Source organism: Stegodyphus dumicola, chromosome 7 (assembly GCF_044657685.1).
Source record: "Stegodyphus dumicola isolate Sdum_Otavi_A_Nest chromosome 7, ASM4465768v1".
NCBI lineage: Eukaryota > Metazoa > Arthropoda > Arachnida > Araneae > Eresidae > Stegodyphus > Stegodyphus dumicola.
The window spans coordinates 124067808-124091262 of NC_140774.1; the positions used below are offsets into that span (position 1 = coordinate 124067808).

The 23455-nt window shown below is 31.2% G+C and overlaps 1 protein-coding gene across 4 annotated transcripts in view; it reads right to left on the reverse strand.

Annotated features, from left to right (window-relative positions):
- LOC118201712 (glycogen debranching enzyme) overlaps window positions 1-23455 on the reverse strand; it is a 155497-nt gene that overhangs the window by 40162 nt on the left and 91880 nt on the right. For all 4 annotated transcript variants that reach the window (XM_085820784.1, XM_035373860.2, XM_035373859.2 and 1 more), the window contains exons 13-19: window positions 20632-20784; window positions 14414-14564; window positions 10137-10380; window positions 6733-6995; window positions 4384-4517; window positions 2548-2681; window positions 248-426 (exon numbers count right to left, since the gene is read on the reverse strand). In XM_085820784.1, coding sequence (XP_085676910.1) covers window positions 248-426; window positions 2548-2681; window positions 4384-4517; window positions 6733-6995; window positions 10137-10380; window positions 14414-14564; window positions 20632-20784 — 1258 coding nt within the window. The remainder of the gene's footprint in view (window positions 1-247; window positions 427-2547; window positions 2682-4383; window positions 4518-6732; window positions 6996-10136; window positions 10381-14413; window positions 14565-20631; window positions 20785-23455) is intronic.

Sequence of the window (23455 nt, forward strand, 5' to 3'; positions counted from 1 at the left end):
TTGATTTTTTTCTTATTACTCCACAATACAAAGAATGAAGATTTCATTGGATATAAAAAAATTTTAACTATTCAGTTAAGATTAATTCCAATTTTCAAGTGATGTGTTTAATTAAAAAATTTTAAAATAGTTTGAAAGTCAGCAAACCAACTTTGACATTTTCTTTTCTTTCCTATTCATTTCATAGCATTAAAAAAATACTTCCATCTTCATTTTGCATAGTTTTATTTAATAAAATTAAATTTACCTGCAGATATTGTTATACACTTTGGCACAGTTTTTCCATTTTCATCTTTTCCTTCAGCTGGAATAGGTGGTTCCAAATTGGGAGAAAGTAATGGTAATGGTGCACTGCGAATAACTCCACACAGAATCACAGAACCCAAAGCAAGAGCTTTTACAAATGTAGATCCTTCAGAAACAAAGCTAAAACATATTTTAGTGGAAACTAAAATCGAAATTCTTTATCAAACAGATTAAAATTAAAAGAAAAATACTTAATTTAAAGGCACTGTTAAAAATTCAAGACAAAATTTTATCAGCTTATCATTCTTTGTTAAACCTTTTTGCTCCCAGTAGAGGGAGAATGAAGTTCCCTTGATAGCTCATTACCTTGGAATGCAGAATGTCACGGTGAATATGAAGATGTTTTGCAATTATGCCCAACATGAAAAAATAATTCCTACAAAATGTGCTTTTAATTGAGACATTTGGATCCTTCCATATATTAATCAAATATTATTTTTTAATATAAAGAATGATTCCTAATACTGACAATTAAAATACAATTTTAAAATAATTTAAAATGTAACATTAGTCATAATGGTTATATTTAACACATTTAAATTAGTTCCACGCTGTAATGAAGTAAAAAACTTACAAATTTAAATATCTGTGACTTTTATGTCCTACTCTCATACTTATGTAAAAATTTTTAAGCTGCTTGCAGTATGCGGAACATTTCTAAACTATGAATGTGCATTGTAAGTATCATGCATTTTACAATCATAGAATAAAATAATAAATAATACTTATAACAACAAAGTCAATACTCAAAATATTACATTCAGTTCAGGTTATAAGCATTACATGTTTTACATTTGTAGAATGAAATAGTAAATAATACTCCCAATAGCAAAGTTAACAGTCAAAACATTCCATTCAGCTAAGTTTTACAGCATTCTAACATCATTTATGCACATTTAAAATTTCAAATAAAATGTTCTATTTCAGCACATGAAATATGATACAGCTTGCCAATGACACTTTGCTTCTGTATCACATTTGATATAGTAGGCTCAAGGAAGGATACTGAAACAAATCATATATGATATACTAAGAGCAAAGAGGTTAAAGCTCATTATACAAATATTTCATTACGTAAAATCTAGTTACTTAAGAACTACTCATAGAATAAAATGAAGTTTTACAACCAATGACATAAATTTGAAAAACAGCCCCAAAACTTTCTGAAAAATGAATAAACTGAGTAACATGAGTTTTAAATCTCCTCGACTGTTTTTGCTCACACAAACACACAAATTTTAGGATGCAATGCTTCTATCTTAGGCTTAAAGTACATCAGTCATTATCTAAATCCTGCATGCCACAGCTACGCTAACAGATTTTTACAATTAAAGCAAATTTGAATATTGCCCTCTTTAAATATTTTTAGACCATTCATATTAATACTTAATTTATTATATTTCAATCTAGCCCCTTTTACTTCTGAATAATTACCAAATTCTTTCAGTGATCTGTTGAATGTATTTTTTTTATGATCTGGGGGGGGGGTAAAAAGGTTTTAATAAATCCTTTCAAAAACCTATTTATACAAAAGTAACTAACACTTAGCTATTAGAACTCTTTGATTAAAATAAAAGCACCTGCAAATGACCTGCTTACAATTCTCCAAATTAAGCAAACAAGCATTCCTAAAGTTTTAAATAACTTAAATAATAAATGAAATGGATTATGAATCCAACTTTATATGGCACAGTAAAACTAGGCTCACATTTTTTCAAGTGAGGGGTCCAGAATTAAAATCTCAGAAGATATAAGAGTTTTCCATTATTTTATTTTATTTATTATGAGGAGCTCCAAGTATAATGGAGGCTTGCAAATTTCCTAGACATAAAATTAAAAATGCATATCTGCTGATAACATAGTGGTATGAAAAACCTCAAGGCATTTTTGGAGTCTTGCAGCATCTACATTTCATTGTTAAGAAATTTTCTAAGTGGCATATGAGAGATTAGGATTATAACTAGGTAAATAACCATGTATTGGTTCTTTACATGTATATATAACCTTCAGGCAATACCATATTTTTACAAAAGTTAACTTTTTAGAAGAATTTTACATAAAATGTTATTTAAGAAATCTGTTTTAATTCACAAGATATCAGTAAAGCATGGGATAAGCCTTGTTACTTTTATTCACATTTAAAAAACATACTTCACAATTTTTACAAGGACTATTCAATATTTGTTATTAAATCTAATCCAAAAGCTTAGCAAATACAGATGTTTTTAAAAGATTACGTACTCAGACATTTTTCTCCACAAAGCACTTAGCAGACTACTGTAAGCACCTGTTATTATTGTATCAAAATAGCAAGGAATTAAGTAGCGTGGAATTCTTTTTAAGCTTTCAAAGACAACATGGAACCATTTTCCTAGCTAGAAAAGAGAAAACAATTATTGTACTTTTAAAATGTACTTTTTTTCAAAATACTTTCATTTTTGCTTGCTCACATAATCAGAATATAAGCAGTTAAGAAAATACCAATTCATTCTATACAAATATAAACATGAATTTTATATTATTTTTTCCTAGGCAAAACACTAACAATACAAATGAATAAACAATAAATCAACAAAGAATTTTAGGAAGAAATGCTATATAGCATTCAATTTACTTTAAAAAGGGGAGGACGGAAAGAGCATATTTTAATACAATGATCTCAAAGTGCAAGTAAAAAAATGTTTATTTGTTTTCTTATATTATAATACATACATATTTATTTTTATTTCCTTACCACACTGCTGTTTCCTTATTTTTTCCCTCTCCTCCCGTTTTCTTTCAAAATTGCAAGATGATTTTGTGATATGTACACATTTTGAATAATCATAAACTTAGTGTTCATTAAAGCATGATTTATTTTCAAAATTTAAAACTGACTACAGAAATGAATAATCTTTTTAACAATGCATGTTTTCTTAACTTAGCCTCCCTCATCCAAAACATTCTTTCTTGGAAACTGCACATCTTGCCAAGCACCACTTTCAAAACTATATTCTTTAGTCTTGATTTTCTTCAATAAGTTTCATGAGTTTTGTAGAAATATAACTTTTCCAATGTTTCACTTTAAAATGCATGATATCTGACTGCTATCATACAACTCACTTGCCTCACAGATTTTCTTCATTATGGATGACACATTTCCATTGCCTCCCCACCTCCCTGTGGGACTCATTGATGTACAAGATCTTCCAGAATCTTTCTGTGAACATTTTGAACAGTTCCATCTATTTCAAAATTATTTCTAATCCAAGTGATAGAAAACTGCATAGAAAGACCCATTTGAAATTCTCTGCTTAGCCGTTTTTTCACATTAATTGTATTTTAAAATTTCTGATAGCACATATAGATAATTTTTTTCAAAATTTATATCCATTGTTTAACTCCATACATTAGTTAACATATCAGTTTAACATGAAATGGGATAAAAATTAATTATTAGCTTGCATACATGTTTTGGAAATATCCTGTGTATACATTTTGGTCTTGATAAAATTTTTATATGCATCTTGGTCTCAATAAATTGCTGTATGTTGGTGCCTGTATATGCAACAAGCATATACATTTATACCCTGTATATGCATACTGGTCATTATGATACCCGAAGGAGATCATAAGGGTAAAAGGTTTGGGCAATAACATTTCAACAGAAGAAAAACTATATTAATGATTTAAAAAAATTAAGTCATTATCCTTCTGTTTCTTTAAAAAGAATATTTAATTTAAAAATAGCCATGCAGCTTTTAGTGTTAATTTTGATGCAGTTGATTGAAAACTTTCTTTACATGTAAAATATGTGATTGAAAAAAGAAATCACTCATTTATAGTCTAGCTGTAAATAATCAAGAAATTAACTGAATTACATTCAGTTCATTAAATGTAACAAATTTAAGCAAATATAATAATTCCATATTTAAGAAAAATGAAGAATTATGATATTTATTTATTAACAAATAAACTTAAATTTTTCAGAATTATTATATATGTTTAAGGAAGCTTCTTAGTAGTGTAACTATATGCAAATAAAAAATACACATAAGCAATAGATAAATAAAAAATAATTAATCACAAATAACTTACATTATAAGTAGCAGGATCATCCATCAGACGACTAGCTATGTAATCAGGCAACCAATTTCCATCACGTAAGTTTCGACACAATGGATGACCTAAATCATCTTCTAAATGAATGTTCATAAGTTCACTCATGACACCTAATGAATGAAATTGTTGTTTATTTTTTGCCTTGTAAAAATGCTGTTATTTCACAAGAGCTTGTGATAAAAGTAGTTAATACACATTTGAATGGCGCAGATTAAGATCTCAATATAATTTTGGAAACATTATACCATGAATAATATGCATGTCAACTTTTAAAAAAAATCATCTTAAATAATATTAATTTCATCATAAAAGGAACAAAAGGGTTCTAGAAAATTTAACTAACCATTGAAAAATGGTTTTGAGAGTACTATTCCATTAAAACATCACATATCAGCACATTTTTCTACCTTTCCCCCACACCTTTGGCTCCACACTTAGAAGAAATATAATGGTCAGGAAGAACAACAAGAAACCATTCTCTATTTTTATGATAAAATGGTCTAAGAACCCTTTTGTGGGGAAAGAACATGATCTACAATAACTTGTTTTGTGAAAACGTTTTCATCAAATTTTTACAGTTTTGTAGTATTCATAAATTTTAATGTTAGGAAAAGATAACAAGGAATCGACACTTATCTCTCCCATGTTGTTATTTCAATTAATCGTCGTGTTAGGATTCCTTTGAAGCAAGCTTTAGTTTGCAAAAATCAATAGATGTAAACTTCTGACAACATAAGTAATTGAATCTTATGGCAGAAATAAATGGTGTGATTGAATAAAATTCTTTATGTTTGGAATGTCTGTTTCTTCCTGGTGTGAAAGAATACTGCACAGCCATTTTGGGCTTTGAGCTGCATTTTAATCTCATGGGATGGTTACTCAAATACAAGCTTTCTTTGTGAAGAATATTTCTTTTTTTGAAGAAAAACAATAACCACTTGTTCACTTTTTGGCAAATAATAGGTTGTGAAATACACTGCAATTAAAAAAATAAACTCTTTACATGAAAAAAAAAAAAAAAAAAAAAAAAAAAAAAAAAAAAAAAATGGTTGTACAGACAAAGATTAAAGGCTAGGAAACAAGTTAACAAAACTAGTGAACCAAGAACACCAAGAAAATACGCCAAACCACAAAAAGCACAATGTGTGACTTAATAGAAAAGTATCATTTTGATAATTGTAGGGGAGAGTACTGAAAAAAAGACAGATCTCAATAATGATGGAAAATTTATTATTTTTATTTCAAAAATAAAATTTGCATTCTTTTATGAAAAATTTAAAATGAGTTTAAATGTTGTTTCTTCAACATACAACCAAACGAAACTATATTAATTTTAAGCAGCATAGCCTCATAGCATAGATTTGTCAAAAGTTGATCACAATTAGTTTTAATTAGAATGATTAAAATGCAACAAACAAGATACAGGGGAAATTATAAATTACCAAGAATGCAGATTTGAAGAAGAACCACTAAAGACTGAGCTGCAAATCTGATCAATAAAATGAGAAAGTAATTTGAAAATTATATACATCAGGAATGTGTGAAATCTTATCATTAAATATATATAAGACTACTTACCTTAATGTACATATACTGAAACTGTACTTGTATGCATTACATTTTACTATACATTATGAATAACGTTTTTAATGGATTCCATATATAAAGTGAAACATGCTTTGGACTTTCTCTTTGTATGCAATCTGACAGCAAGCAAACCTTGATCTGATCATATTTCAGAAGATTTTAAAGATTTTTGGAAACATAAATATTCATATCTAAGAAGAATAACTGAATTATTCAGATACCCTATTTTTGTTAATAGTATACAGGATGACATAAATTATTTCTGTTATTCCAGCCTACAGAACTCCTATTTATGAATGGATTACCTACAACTGAATTTCAATATGCCAATATTGAAAGAATGGAGGAGGGGAGGATTGAGAAATAGATGTATTTAAGTTACTAATAACAATTAACATTGGTTTCAATATATTTTTCTAGCAGAAATAACTAATTTATTAAAATTTGGAACTACCTAAGTACTGTAATTAATATATTTAAGATTTTTGGGCCCCAAAAGGTAGACATATGACATACTGCTCAAATAAAATAAACAATAAAATCAGAATAAAATCTGTTCGTTTCTCTAGATAATAAGTTATTACTAACCTATTTTAACTAATTTTTCTTCTTAAAAATTATTTGAAAAGTATAACAAGGAATTAACACATTTCTGAAAGAATTTCAAATTATTTTAAATAACATTTTAATTAATTGAAAACATTCATGCATCATTTTATATATCACTTAAAAGATCACCTTGTAATCCACAATATACAAGATCGCCGTATCCCGGAAGATTATAAACACCACGCCCTTTCCCTTCATCTCTTTCTTCGCCATTACATTTAAAAAGTATTCTGTTTAAATCAGCTACTGTTAAATGCGAAAGAATGGATTCAAAATCATGAGTTCCTCGCTTTAAGACATTGCCACTATATGATCGCATTCTGTAACCAAACTGTGACACACATGTTCGTATTCGAAGAATAGACGATCTTGACTCACTATCTAATGATACTCTAAAACAAAAATAAATTCATATAGAAAAGTCAGTTATTTGTTAAAAGCAGTATTTCAAGCTAAAATTAATAATTACTTACATTAGCTGTTAAAAAATACACACATTTTGTTAAATTATTTAAGGTAAAATATAAAGAGGTGTACACTTAAATTTAAAAAAAAAACATATGATTTACAAAGTAGCAAAATAATACATTGGGTCATTTCATAAAAGATACACTTTTTCTTATATGCACAGCAGAATTTCATTTTAACAACAGAAGATCTACCTGAACATTTCCAATCAACCAATTTAACCATTCTTTAGTACTTAAAAGATATAAGAAGAGTTTCTAAATTGGAAATATGGGTTCCACAGGAATTGTCTGATATGAATTTGGAACTATAAAAGTTTCCTATTCTCACACATCTCATGACTATTTGATTGAAAATAGCTTACAAAGAGAGTCACTTCTTAATAAAATGGTGCAAAAAAGACTGTACATTTACAAAATTATAAAATGTCAAAGACAGCTGATAAAGATAAGGCATTATGCATAACACAAATAAGATGATTTTTATCCAAAGAAGGTTAAATGCTGTGTTTTTGGTGGGATAGGAGAATAATTACTCAAAATTGTTTATTAAAAGCTAAATGTCACTAGAATGCTACATGATGAAAAAATGAAATATAATATGATGTCAAAGTGAATGACTCAGTGTTTCTGGCATATCTAATACATAAAACTATTGGGGAAGCAGAGATCCTCACAAAATAATAAAAACCTAATGTTAAAAAGAAACTAGAGCAAAGAGAAATTTAAATTCATGTTTAATCACAATTCATATTTTAAAAAAGACAACTTATTAACTGCAAAAACATAGTATTAAGCAAGCAAAACATTTTTTCCAAATGATAAATAGATAAAGGGGAAAAAATTCAAAGTATGCTAAATTATATTATTTCAAATCATTTTAAAACATATTTTAAAATATAATAAACTATTAGGTAAAAGTTATAAGAAAAACTACAGGTGGCCCTTGAATTTTGCACATATTTAGTTCCTGAAAATGTGTGTGAATATTGAATGTTCGGAAGTAAAGGGATGTAAAAAAACATTAAAAGTTGTAGTTTAAAATATTTACTTACTAATAATATTATTTATTAACCAATATATATAATTAAGTTAATGAGACATGTTGAAGCACTTTCAAATGCTTTCTTTATAAATTTTTCAAGAATTGGTTGAATATTACCTCACTCCTTTTTTAGTCCAAAGAGGCAATCTGCCCTGAAGAACTATTAATTTCGCTTTGGCATTTTGCGTCAAAAACTTTAAAAGGCTGTATCACTTTTCAAATTGTTGCCATTAGATATTATCACCCTGTCCTAAATTTAAAGAAATTAAATAATGAAGAATCTGCATAAATGTATGTATGTTTCTCGCATTGTGATAAAACAAAGGTACCTAGAGCCATCAAAATTTGAACAACGTAATCTTCCATAGAATATGGGCATGTGGAAGCCCTAATTTGAATTGGAAATTTGTTTTATTATCGATTGCATATTTTGTAACACTTCAACGAATTTTCGATTAAAAAACTAAACAATTTCAGAACGAGCAATAGCAACACTGTATGAAAAAAAATATTTTTATCTCCAGCGCACAAGATTGTATGAAAATTCCAAAGATATGCTCATTTTAAAACTAATTTGCGATATTGCTGCTGAACTGAATTTTATAGTTTGAGTATGTAGAACATGATATTTAATAAATAAAAGTAACACACAAAATGGGGGGGGGAACCCTCCTCTGGATGTAGTTTAAAATCTGAAACCTTTCAGTTTTTTTTTTTACTTTTCTTGATAAAGAGTTCTGTAATATGCTAGGTTTTGCTCAATTGTCCAATGTACTTGAGATATATGCTCTCTACTGGCATCTTATTTTTTCATGATAGTAAAAAATTTGACAAGACGCATGAAGGTTTTATTCAGATTTTTGGTCATCAAAGTCTGAATAAATTTATCAGATTTTTTTCCACATTCTTATATTTAACTCTTGTTGCTCAATTAGTATTCATCAGACAGTGAGATTCAATCAACACTTTAAAATCTTCATTGTTCACATACAGTAATCTCTCATTACTCAATTTATTTCAGCCTGTGAGTCTCCAATATTGTTTATTGAGTTCAATATATCATACTTTTTCCAAAAATATTTTAATGAAGGGCCACCTTCCCTGCCAGTTGCCTTCATGACAGACTCATTAGTATCCTTGTATAATACAGTTTAAATGTAGCTATCAGTGTTTGATTCATGGGCTGTATGAGGTAGGTAGTATTGAGAGGAAGAAGCACAACATTGATTTCTGGGTACAAATTCTGCAGAGATTTTGGGCATCTGGAGCCTTGTCTAAGATTAATAACATTTTAAATTGTAAATTTTTATCTTTATAATATCGCTTATATGCCTGCATGAAATAAAATGAGAACAAATTTTGGAATACTGACACACTAATTCAGGCTTTTATATTTGATTTCCTAATGACTGGGCACAGTTATTTATCTTTCCCTTTTAACACTCTAGGATTTCTGCTTGATAAACTAACATGCTTTAATTTTAAATCACCAGCTAACCACTTGCGCTACGACTAAACTTCACAGTTGCGGTGCCGTGCGCTACAATATAACAAGTGGTAAAGTGTTTCATTGATGCCACTCCGCATCTGCGAGTGTAATAAAGAGCTGTAACTCGAGAAATAAACAATCTCGTTGTTAGGCGACGTGTGCACCACCTTATTTTCATTTTTGAGATAAATGCCTATCGACGTGGTGTTCACGTCGGTCGCGGTTTGAGACAAAAGAATCTCGACATGCGTGGCCCGTCTTTTTAGCACAAGTTGTTAAGTTTCCACCAAGAAGCCATGCCAATTTGTTTTCAGAAAGCTTATGTGCAGATGCAACTGATTCTTCCTTTGATAAAAAGATATGATTAGGCATTTTTTTTCCAAAACAAAATGGAGGATAAAATAAAAATACAAATGGAAAGTGGGAGCAACAGCATGGCAGCGAACAATTTTTGCAATCTTGACAAAAAATTGCGTGAAATAACGAATTCTGCAAAACTGAGAGCCGCCTGTAATTAGATTTTTAAACGTACCTAAACACAATGACAGATCCAGGGGGGAAATGAATGAAATCAATTTCATTATATCCATCTTCTGAAACACCAGCACTTTCAATCATTTCACTTTCGTAAATTTGAATATTTTCTTTTATTTTGAGTTTAAAATCTGTTAAGCCATTAATGAAAGTATCATCTTTATACTGAGATGGACCTAATGTAGTCCCTGGATGACCAACAGGTTGAAGCAAACCTTCCAGTATTATTTCTTCTATAACTCCTAAAATATCATTAGAATTATAAGTAAAAAAAATGAAAAACTCATTACAAATACAGATTACAAAGAAACCATTAATTTTAAAAGTATTTCTGAAAACTACAAATAATTTTTTTTTTGATAAATATTGGCAATTTTGAGCAAATTTAGTGTCATAATAGAACATTTCTTCCATATATAATAATGATAATTGCACTGGCGGGCAAAAATTAAGGACGAAGTGGAAAAATTAACATATCAGCTGAACGAAGAGGCAGAGCGGACAGAAAGACCAATCAGGAGATTAAGTAAGGTGATGTACGGTAGCACATGTGCAGATATGCAGGTAGACGTAATGGGGGAGTGTCTGAGTAGTATAAAGCATGTTGTCGGTGTAAGATCAGTATTTCTGACAAAGAGATTGCACGCCGTATAGCAGTTAAAATAACACCGAGTTGCTGCCTCAGCGAGAAATGGCAAATAATCAATCTGTTAGACGACATCTGGATGCTTTTACCCGAGGTCAAATCATTGGGAAGTTTGAGGATGGCCGCAGTGTGACAAGTGTGGCTGCAGAGTTCTGAATTGCTCACAGCATCATTTCACGACTTTGGAGACAATTTCAAACTACAGGAACAGCTATCCGGGGGTTTAGTAGTGGTCGTCCACGAAGAACCACACCCGCAGATGACCGGTATATTGCCTTACAGGCCAGAAGAAATAGGCGGCAGACAGCGGGAGAAATCGCTAGACACACGACAAAGGCGACTGGACGACCGATATCGCGTTTTACCGTGGCCAGAAGACTGCACGGTGGTGGTCTGTTTGCATGACGCCCTGTACACTGCGTAACTCTAATGCCTGCCCATCGGAGAAGGCGTTCTCTGTGGTGCCGGGAACACCGGAATTGGAGAGACAATGGAATGGGGACGAGTACTCTTTACAGATGAGAGCAGATTCAGTCTGAGTAGCGATTCTCATCGCGTACTCATTTGGAGAGAGCGGGGAAGCCTCAATCCTCCCTCGAACATCATTGAGAAAGACAGGTATGGAGGTGGCGGTGTTCTCGTTTGGGGAGGCATCATGCTTGGTAGTCGTACAGACCTTGACATCTTCGACGCAGGTTCAGTCAACGGGACCCGTTATTGTAACGAGATTCTTTTTCCATATGTGCATATCTTCCATATGTATTTATATTTTTAGAGGCGCTATGGGTCCGCAGTTCCTTTTCATGGACGACAATGCACCATGTCATCGCACAGTAGCTGCCGAACAGCTCTTAGAGAGTGAGGATATTGAACGTATGGATTGGCCGGCACGATCTCCGGATCTCAATCCCATCGAGCATGTATGGGATTTTCTAGGCAGACGCTTGGTAGCTCGTACCTTACCACCAGTAACGATTCCGGAGCTTCGATTGGCGCTACAAGACGAATGGGCAGCAATGCCTCAACAACTCATTGACACCCTCATTCTCAGCATGGGCAGATGCTGTGAAACCTGCCTAGCAGTCAGGGGAGATCATATCCCCTATTAAAGACCGGATGTTTCTTGCTGGACACCCATCACAGGGATGTTTCGGCCTTCAGTCGCATTGCGCTCCATGCTACTTTTTCAATAAAGTTTCTTTTTATCCCTCTAATTTCTCTTTTAGTAAGTGTTGCTTACATTACTCATGTCCTTACGTATTGGGGATCTTATGGTATTAAATGTGTTGATTTGGAAAGCTTTTGTACAAAGTTATATTGAAAAAACCATCTCGTCCTTAATTTTTGCACACCAGTGTACAATGTAATTTAATGACATAAGTTGAAATTAATTTAAAAGCAAATATGAAACAACATACAACTTGTCCATAAAAATGCTTATACAGCCTTTATTTTTATAACCACTGGTAATAAATATCTACTTCCAGTTATCAAAATCTTCAACAACAAATGTTTTTGTTTGAAACTTAAAAAATAAATTAATAAATGAGTCTGTAAAAATTGTAAAATTTAACATTTTGTAAGATCCTCAGTTATGTTTAGTAAAAATTTACACTCACTTTGAAAAGTTTGGGACTCTTATAAATTTATACTGTCCTCCCCCGACCAAAAAAAGTTTTTTATAAACTTAAATGTTAAAATTTGAGGGGTTAGTTAAAAATAAATTAGAATAATTCTTGCATAGACTTAGAATAATTAGCCCTGCATTATATTTGAAGAAATTAAATAATGAAAAATCTGCATAAATGTATGTATATTTCTTGCAATGTGATAAAACAACGGTACATAGAGCCATCTAATTTTGAATGAGGTAATCTTACTGCGAATATGGGCATCTGAAAATCTAAATTTGAAGTTTGAAATTTGTTTTATTATCGGTTTCCAATTTTGAACGAATTTTTGGATTAACAAACTCAAGGATTTAAAAGTGAGCAATGGCAACACTCTACCAGGGGGGGGGGGACCTTTTTATCTCCAGCACATGGAACTGTGTATCAGAAATTCTAAAGATATGCTCATTTTAAAATTATTTTGCCACATTGCTATTGAACTGAATTTTATGCTTTAAGTGCAAAGAACGTGATATTTAATAAATAAAGGTAACACACAAAACATTAAAAAAATACCCCTTTGGACGTAATTTAAAATCTGAAACCTTTCTTTCTTTTTTTTTTTTTTTAAATTTAAATTTTTTGGAAGTAGAAACTTTTTTTATCTTTTTTTTCCGCTCATGCACAATGTAAAAAGATAGGAACGAGCTGCCTTTTTTACCTCTCCAGCATAATGATTATTCTTGCCGCAAACTGAAAAATTTCCCCAAGATAAATTTTTGAATTTCTCCATAAATTTTGCACTAAATTTTAAAAAATTTAATATTTAGGTATAATTTGAGTTGTAGAATCGAAATATGTAAAAAAAAAAAAAAAAAAAAAAAAAAAACTGGTATGTTAATGCAGGAAAAGTCCAATTTTTTGTCAAAATATTTATGTAAGAAGAATACTATATATAAATCTAATAAATATCCTAAGTCACTCTTTTGAAACATGAAAAACGCAATTTGAATTTTGTCAATCAGCCCAGTAGAACGGGAGACATAGAACTGCCCCTCTTCCCCCCCACAGAGTACATACATTTTGTTTATGTGTTTATGGCAAAACCTCGAGGGCTATCTTCCTAAGGGAAGGGATGCCTCCCTGGAAGACTTTCTAAGGGAAACTGGCTTGTATACACATTACACATGGGGAAAACCACGAAAATGGCCATGCAGCCAGCTTATTTGCGAATTCAAATCTCGAACTGAACAACCAGTGTTCAGCAACTTTACCGCTCGGCTGGCTGCAGGTGTTCTCACGTGTATACTAGTACATTAATAAAAAATATAGTTCAAAATGGTATTTTTAATTTCTCATGCTATAAGGTATTGTCTCCCTCCTTTTTGCATGTGTATGTGGTGTAATTGGAAGCATGTTTGGCATATATTCAAGAGATCCAAGGCTCGAGTTCCAGGGACGGCAGTGCGAATTTTTTATGTCTCTAGTATCATAAAACCCAATGACTCTATAAGTGACAGCCAAACTGAAAGTTTTAATAATACAATAATTTTTTGCCACTAGGAATAGGCGATTAAGCCCCTAATCCCTAATCACCCTTTAAAAGATGGAGTATATAAGGTATTTCTCCCTTCTTTCTGTATGGTTTCATGGTGCAATTGGGAGCACATTCGACGTGTACTCATGAAATAGACAAACTGAAACACTGAAATATTAAATCAAGTTCATATTTGAAAAAAAAAGGGGTAGGAGATGGGTAATTTTATTTTGTACTATAAGAAACAAAGAGATCAATTTATTGTTTGAAATACTATCAGTGGAGTTATACAATCAAAATACCACTTCACAACAATTTAGCTTTCTAATAAATACAGGAATATTAATTTCAATAAATTTTAAATATGGTTTGCAGGTAAAAAGGCAGACAAACAAAAAATCTTAATTATATGGCAGATAAGCAACCAGTGTCATAAATTTTAAACACACCAATTTTGTTTTCCAAAGTAATATTACACAAACCTTGAAGGCGCAAAGGCTTAAGGTAACTGGACTCATTAGGTTTTGCAGGCATCCTAAAAGACGTTCGAGCTACCATAATAATTGATTGATGGGTAGCTGGGCAATGGCGAGTGATGGCAACTGTGTTCTCATCTCTCTGATCAACAAAAACCTGGAACAGAATTTTATAAGCTTATTCATGAATGATTTTTTTACATATGAATAAAAACTGAAAGGTGTTGGAATTAATAAAACCTATATGAAAAGCACCTTCAACTAATTACATTGTAAACATAACACATTAATTGAGGCTATGTAAATAATTTCACATTCAACTACAAGTGATCCATTCAGCACAGAAGGACATTGTATATACTACATTACACTTGAAATCTCTGTTGCCTTACAAATGCGAAAATGCCTATCACATAAACTCAAAGCAGTAATTCAAATCAACTATATTAATTATAGTCTTAGAATATATATATATATATATATATATACAGTGGTGGCCAAAATTGTGGACACTTTTGGAAATTTTTATGTTTTTGAACTTTGTATGCTTATAGAAAACGTTATGTTTCACAAAATGCAAACTTATATATATCATTTTAAAGAGAATTTATTACTGAATTCACACACAAAATTCAATTACTTGCAATACAAAAAAAGTTAAACGATAATAGTTATCGATATACATTAGATAGTGATGATTGCAGTGAGTTATCAGTACTTAGTAGGGTACCCTTTATTTCTGATTACAGCTTTACATCGACGTTTTATTAAGCTGGCAAGAGTTTTCAGCTCTTCTTTCATTATTACATGACGCCAGGAAACAATTATAGCCTCATTTAGTTCCCTTTTATTTGATGGGCACCTCATTTGGACAAGAGTTTTCAAACGGTGCCACAAATTTTCGATAGATCGAGGTCAGGACTGTTTCCTGGTCATGACAACAATTTAATGCTCTTTGTACAAAACCACTCTTTCGAAAATTTGGCTGTGTGGCAAGGAGCAGAATCCTGCTGAAAAATAAACGAAGCATTTTTGGGAAAGAGATCTCTGATGGAAGGTAGAAGTTTTGGTTCTAGAACAGTGTCAATGTATTTTCTGGCATTCAGTGTCCCATCGATGACATGAAGGCGACCAATACCATCTGCTGACATGCATGACCAAATCATAACACTAACTGGGTTCTTCATAGTTGCTTGAATGCTGTCAGGATTTAGCTCTTCTCCTATTCTGCGTCTTACATATTTTCGCCCATCACTACCCAATAACGATATCTTAGTTTCATCACTCTATATAACTTGTGACCACTGATCATCTATCCAATTAATGTGTTCCTTTGCCCACTGTAGTCTTTTTTTTCGTTGCTGAAAATTAAGATAATGCTTTTTTTGTGGAATTCTACCTCTCAGTCCAACATCTGTTAATCTTCTCCTGATTGTTCTTGAACTGACAAAAACACCAGCATCATTCAGATCACTTCTGATGGCTGCTGATGACATTTTGCTATCTTGGAGACATAGTCTTTTTATTCTTCTGTCATCAATAGAAGTGGTGCACCTTTTTCGGCCTTTTCCTTCTTTGTTTTTTATTGAATTTGTCTCCTGATATCGTAAACAAAACTTTTGGACTCCAGATATAGTCACTGAACCACCCGTCTTGCAATTTCAGGATAAGAAAGACCACTTTCTCGTAACACAATAATATTACATCTCTTTCTAGGTGTCCAATCTACTCTTTTATTTGATGTCTTTGTTTCTTGACTAAATATTAAAAATTTTTATAAAAATTCCTACTTGTAATTGCAGTGTATAAGAAACAGGTCCTCCTTCTACAGAACAAAGCAAAATAATGAATTGTTTCAAGTGTAAACATGATGTCAGCTTCTACTGGCAGTTACTAACATATGATTGTTACTAACATTCTCAGAACAAGAACAGTGATTGGCCAGGAAAGCTAGACATTACAAACCACTTCATAACTGTGTTTTTTTATTTATTTTAAAGTACATATAACTTCTTTTGTATTGCAAATAATTGAATTTTGTGTTTTGTATTGGATTCAGTAATAAATTCTCTTTAAAATGATATATACAAGTTTGCATTTTGCGAAACGTAAAATTTTCTATAAGCATACCAAGTTCAAAAACATAAAAATTTCCAAAAGTGTCCACAATTTTGGCCACCACTGTATATTCATTTCAGAAGGTTCTCCATGATGTTAGCGTGTATAATGCAGCAGAGGGAAAGATATCAAGACCAGTTGATAGTTTGATTTTGTGCTACATGCATAACCAAACAGCTATTTAGATTATTGCATCAGTATTTTTTCCCAGTGAAATGCAAAATAAAATTAAATAAGTTTTATAAATACAGACTTAAATTGGATACAATTCCACATGCCTTTGATTGAAACTCTTAAAAAAAAAAAAAAAAAAATGCCCGTTTTGCCCTATAATGAGATCTTGGAAACATTTTTCTCTTATGTGAAACTGTTTGTAAGTGAATACATTTTATATGGAAAAGATGAAGTGAGAAATTCTATGAAAAGCATTCCAATAATTACAACTGATTTAAGTAGCATCACATGTGTTCAGTCTTACCTTCCTGGTTTATGAACTGCAAAAAATAGAAAATGTCTATAGAGGGCAGTGCTGTGCAAAAGCTTATGAAGCATTTGTTTACGTTAAGTTAAAGGTTGAGAACGAAATCTTAATTAATCTTGTAGCTTCAAAATCCAGAGTGGCTGCTTTAAAAAAGCTGTCACTGCCAAGGCTTTTTGATGCTTTGCTTTTGGTAAGATTAGCAAGTGAAGTGAAATCAGTTATCAACAAAAAACAAATATTGAGGTGTTTTTTTTGGAGGGGGGGGGAGTGATTCGAAAGTCACCTTATACTGGATTCAGAACCCAAATAAAAAGGTGGAAACAATTTGCATGAAACTATGTGAAAGGCTTGACAACTGAGGCTATGTGGTAACATTGTCCTGGAAAAAAAAACCCGGTCAATTTAATTACCCATGGTGCAAATATTGATTCTCTTATAAATAACACAACTTGATGGACTGGACTTGCTTTCCTAAAGAAAATTATTCCTGAACCTCCAGAATTTAATGTCACAGTACATGAGAATTTTAATGACCTAAAAAAAGACTGTCGTAATATTCACTCTTTGAAACTTTCTAGTATAACAAAGGACTTTAACTGTGTTTTAAGTTTTCTTTTCAGATTCGTTTATAATAAAAGAAAAACCTTAGCTCCTTTTATTGATAATCATTCTATTACTAGAGATGGTCAGTGTCAGTGTTTGAATGAAAATTTTGCCTTTAATGATAAAGGCATGGATTTTTGTGGACCCTTTCTGGTGAAATAATGCAAAGAAAAATACCGCAAAGATGTATTTAATGAGGTTTATGTTGCCATGTTTGTTTGCCTTGCAACACGTATAATTCATTTGGAAATCATAACAGATATAATGACACAAACTTTTACATCTTAAAAAAAAAGGTTGAAAAATCTTGAAAAGGTTTTTATCTCGAAGAGGCAAATCTAGAAAATATTTTATGGATAATACACAAACATTTGTAGATATGGCATCAGAGTTAAAGAGATTATTTAATATGGTGAATTCTCCTGATGAACTTCTTGCAGTGTATTTATCTTCCAAAGGGAGTGACTGGAAGTTCTTCCCTCCCAAGGTGCCCAATTTTGGCAGTCTTTGGAAGGATGGCATAAAGTCATTCAAATACCATTTGAAATGTGTTGTGGGAAATACTGATTTAAGTATAGAAGAGTTTTTAACAATTTTCATACAAACTGAAGGGTTTTTTAATTCATGTCCCCTTTCTCCTATCTATGTTTTTCAATTGTAATGATTATAGAATTTTGTCCCTCAGACACTTTTTGATTGTCAGAGAGATCACCTCTATACCTCAGTTTAATTTAACATGTATCTCTGAAAACAGACTTTTACAATGGCAAAAAATAACTAATTATGTTTAAAAAATGTGCCAAATGTGGTGACACAATATTCTTAGTAATTTACATCAAAGATCAAAGTGGCAGTTGGATAAAAATAATGTTAATGTTCAAACTGTTGTACTTATAAAGATGAGAATCTTCATCCAACCAAATGGTTGGTTGCTAAAATTACTGAAATATTTCCAGGCAAGGCTGGAAAAGTAAGAGTTGTCAATTTATAGTTGTGAGATGGAAATTTCTTAAAAGAATCAGTTGCCATATATGCATTTGGCCAAAGCAATAGTTAAGACTATATGGAATTATTGTAATAGTGTTATATCTATTTTTAAGTTGTTACACGGTGTTACTGTAACATGTGTTTTATTATTATATTTTATTATTATTCAGGTTTTGCAAAATTTGTTGTGATATTCTCCTATTGAAATTTGCAATTGCAATAGGTGGGAGGATGTTCAATCTTGGCTCCCTGATTGATGCATTGCAGAAAATAGAAAATGCCTCCAGAGGTCAGTGCTGTGCAAAAATAGGAGAAAACCCAGTGAGTGTGTTCCCGCCATTATGGCATTAGTGTTTAAATGAGTTCTAGAGCCTTGAAATAAAAGATACAATCCTAACTTTATAATACATTCTGATATTTATTGAGTAAGTGCGAGTTAAATTTAACTATTCAGTATGGCTCTCAGCACCAATCACAACATGCTGTGCAAGATAATGGCTTTAGAAATCAAAAATTGCTATTATCACATCAATCATTCGATTACCAACAGGAAGGCATCCCCCTCTTTTTTTTTGGCATCATTGGTAAAATTGCCAATTCCAGCAACCCCGGGCTTCACTCCCACTCTGTTGAGGAAAACATTTAACCATTCATTTATTCATTCACTGGGAGGAGAAGAAAGCAATTGTTATGGCATCTGTTTCATCTTCAACATATGTGCATAATTTCCAACCACTGAAAATCACTACACAATCCCTCTAAGATTATCATTATGCTTCTGCAGCAAGCATAAATCTTATGAAATCCAAACTGAAAAAAAAAATTCTGTATTTTCAACTCCAGGGGAAAACAACCACTGAAGGTCAGTACGCAGACCCGATTCAAACATGATGTTCTAACTTTAGCAATAACATGAAAAAAAATCAAGGTTTATTTTTATGGAATAACATTCCTACTGTGCAAAAAGTGGAAAAGTTATAAATAATGAAGCTAATTTGCCTAATGTTCCATTTGCCTAAGAGCCCAAATGATGAAAGACTTAGGGTTTGCATATACATAAACTGTCAATTTTGATTAAACATGACGATATTCACTGCTGGAGGCAAAGATATCTAAGAGTTATAAAAAAATACTGAGCACAATTTACTATACTGATGAAATATGAGTAAAATTTAGGCATTCTAAAACCACATTTAAGAAGATATGACAATAAAAAGTGCTATGAGAGCCTTTTTCAGGAAACTGATCAGGAAAAGGTTTATGGCGTACTATTGCTCATGCTGGGATTGAAGATGGATTTATTCCTGAAGCATGTAATATATTTAGAGTATAAAAAAAAGGTGAAAAGATTATAAGGAAATGAATGCAAAATACTATGAAAATTGAGTACACCAGTTTATAACTAGTTACTGCTTACTTGCAACCTAGCGGTGTAATTATATTGGATAATGCATCTTAATTACCATTTTGTTTGAAAACATTCCTTCTTCAAGTATAAGGAAAGCAGGCATTCAGCTTTGTTACACAGAAAAAATATTCCTTCTAGCCTTGCATGTGTTCTTAAGTTAGATCACCTTGAAGTATAGTCTTTAATCCTGAGATTATTTCTGCTTTGAAAAGGTTGGAAAACCATTATGGGGTTAACAGTTCTGCTCTGTTTGGAAATCAACTCCAATGCAAACAACTCGTGGCAACTTATGAACAAAGAATACAAGGGTACAAATGGCTATCTGCTATGCCATTACAAAAAGTGCACAATCAAAAAGAGAATATATGTTAAACAAAAAGGTTCTTCATAAATATTCTTAAAAAATTATGTGCTTATATTCACTTTTTTTACTTTTAATTCAATAGCATAAAAGAAATTTCTGAAATAGCTTATATAACGATAGATAAATTTTAATAACGTTTAGGTACCTTACATCAAGAATGTAGTTTTAAGTTTTAAGACATAAGTATAATCAATAAACAGTGTCGATTTTTTAAAAAAGCTTCATAAAACAAGAATATTCATACTTCAAAAGTGAAATGTTACCTGTGTAAAACCAGAAGCACCTAGTTCTGAATGCAGTTTATTGAGAGCTTTCTTTCCTGCAATTATGCCATTGTTTGCATTAATAAAACCTCTCTTAGCAATTACTTCATCAGTCCAAGAAGTATACAGGCGTTTCTCAGAAACTACATGTATCTATAATGACAAAGCATACTTCAAGTGAGTAACATCTTTCTTACTATAATACTAATTACATGTAGTAATTTTTATGAAAGTAAATAATAAATCTCAATGCAGTTATGATTCATATATAGAGGCACTTCTTGTTATTGATACTTTAGTGGATTACATTATTTTAATACAGAAAAGCACATTCGAGCTAATTGCAAATGAAAAGTGATGCCTCCCCAATCACCCCATGAAATTAAGAAAAATGGCATATATTTATGTTAAAATGAACAGGAACCATGAAAACCTCATGAGCCAGGATGAATTACCAATGTTCTGCTCTTCAGAAACTTAGCCATTGGTCAGAACAACTTAATGACCAGAAATCAATAAAAATCATCAGTTTTTTTTTTTTTTTTTTTTTTTTTACCCTTGTAAATACATTTAGACTACCAAAAAATTTTAATAATATCAGTTTTTGATTGCTAATGAAAGAAAAACCATAAACTATATGTATGTGTATAAATAAAAATTGTAGAAAGCTCGCCTAAAAGTTACCAAGAGCTGCTGCTCCAAAAGGTTTAAGACGTTTTCAAAAATTAATACACATGAAAAGCAAATCATTAGACATGTAAAACAAAAATACAATAAAATTAAAAAACAGAAAAAGTTAAAAAGTAAGCGGAAAATGGTAAATTAGCCCAATTCGACATCCAAACAGGCTTTTCAAGGGAAATTTCATTTATTTGAACGTCGAATCAAGCTAACCCCATTACGCGTTTCGCCGAAACAGACAATTGAAACTTTTTCGCTAAAAAATTTTTTTGACAAAGTGTCTTGGAAATTTTAATAGTCTCAATTCTCTGTTCCAATTTCCCGACGCGTCCGCTCAGAATGACACATTAAGGTGTTAAAAATATGTTAATCAAAATCAAACTTTCTAAATCTAGTCTAAAATTAAAATCAAAACGAAAATAAATAGCGATGAGCTATTAGTCCTAAAAATACAAATACATTCGGGCTGGGCCTGCAAGCTTAAAGATTAACAATTTTATTTTTAAAAAATAGATTTTATAAAACTGTAAGAAAATCTGTAGTTAATAATCAATATAAAATAAAAAATTGAGAATGTATATGTGTATAAATATATATAAATAAGGAAATAAATAGGTGAATGGCAGGACATTTAGCTAAAAGAGATATAATGGCACTTGAAATGGGCTGAGAAGCAAACAAAAGGGACAAAACTTTCAAAAACCATATTTAAACTGTTTTCAAATAATTCAGATGTAAAAAAAACAAAATTTAGAAAATTTTCCTATTGCTTTATGGACTATCAATTAAGAATATTTGATCTAACTACTAAATTACATCAAAAACTTACAACATCAAGCTACAAATGAAAGAAAATTTAATTACACAATGGAAACATAATCAAAAAAACTATTCATTCATTAATTAATTTGACTTTTGATGAAAGGGAGTTTTCAATATGTAATATTTTATTAGTTTGTTTCAACATAGGCAGCCCTAAACTTTTGAAAAATTCACTATTTCACACATTTTTAAAAATTTACTTTTTAAAAATTTTTTGTCGATATTACAATATCATTTGCTTCCATACATTCACTCCCCTGGAGCAAGCACTCACAAACTGCCTTCTAGAGCAGCGGGATTCTCGGAATCATTCTGACCTCACTAGGGTTCTGAGTTACGGTGACTGAAGCCTAATGTATTAAACAGGTTTAGTCTTGTATTAGGACATATATTATTGCGTTGTGTGTTTTGTCAGTTTGTTTATATTTAAATGTTTTGCCCTTACAAACATGACTCAGAAGCTGAGAAACTGCAGTGTTGATATAAATAAAAATACTTCATAAACTTCATACGAATGAAATAAAGATGGAAATAATTAGACATTCTGAAAGCAATGTCCTTTTGCTTCAACTGCCCATCTGTATAACATAAATATGTCTATGATATGTTAAGTTTTGAAAAACAAATAAAATTAAGAAACACTCAAAATTGTGGAAGTACAGCTTCAAAGATTGTTTTCCAAAATGCGTGGCATAATGATGGATGAAACGAAAGGATTTTTATCATTATGGATTGAAGATCAACATTAAAACAATGTCCCACTGAGTTCTTCAATTATTCAAGTAAAAGCTCTTAGCTTGCATGAAGATTGAAAGACTATATTAAAAGATGATTCTAACAAGATGTTTCAAGCAAACAATGGCTAGTTCGATAAATTTTAAATGAGGTATTCATTAAATATTAAATTCACTGGAGAATCGGCTGATGCAGATAAAGGTAGTAAAAAGAAATGTCATCCCTCATTGCCCAAAATTATTGTAGATGGAGAATATTCTCTTAGTCCAATATTCAATGTAGACAAGAGAGGTATAATTCGGAAAAAAATATCTAATAGCAAAGGAAGCTGTTGCTCTGGACATAAACCTTCTAAAAACCAGTTGGCATTTCTTCTTGGTAGAAACTTAGCTGGTGATTTAAAATGGAAGCCAATGTTAGTTTATTAAATGGAAAATTCCAGAGCATTGAAAGGAAAACAAAGAGTTGCTTCTAATCATTCAAAAGTAAAAAAAAAAAAAAAAAAAAAAAAAAAAGCCTGGGTTACTGCATTTATATTTAAAAATTGGTTCACTTGTCATTTCGTGCCAGTAGTTAAGCAATACTA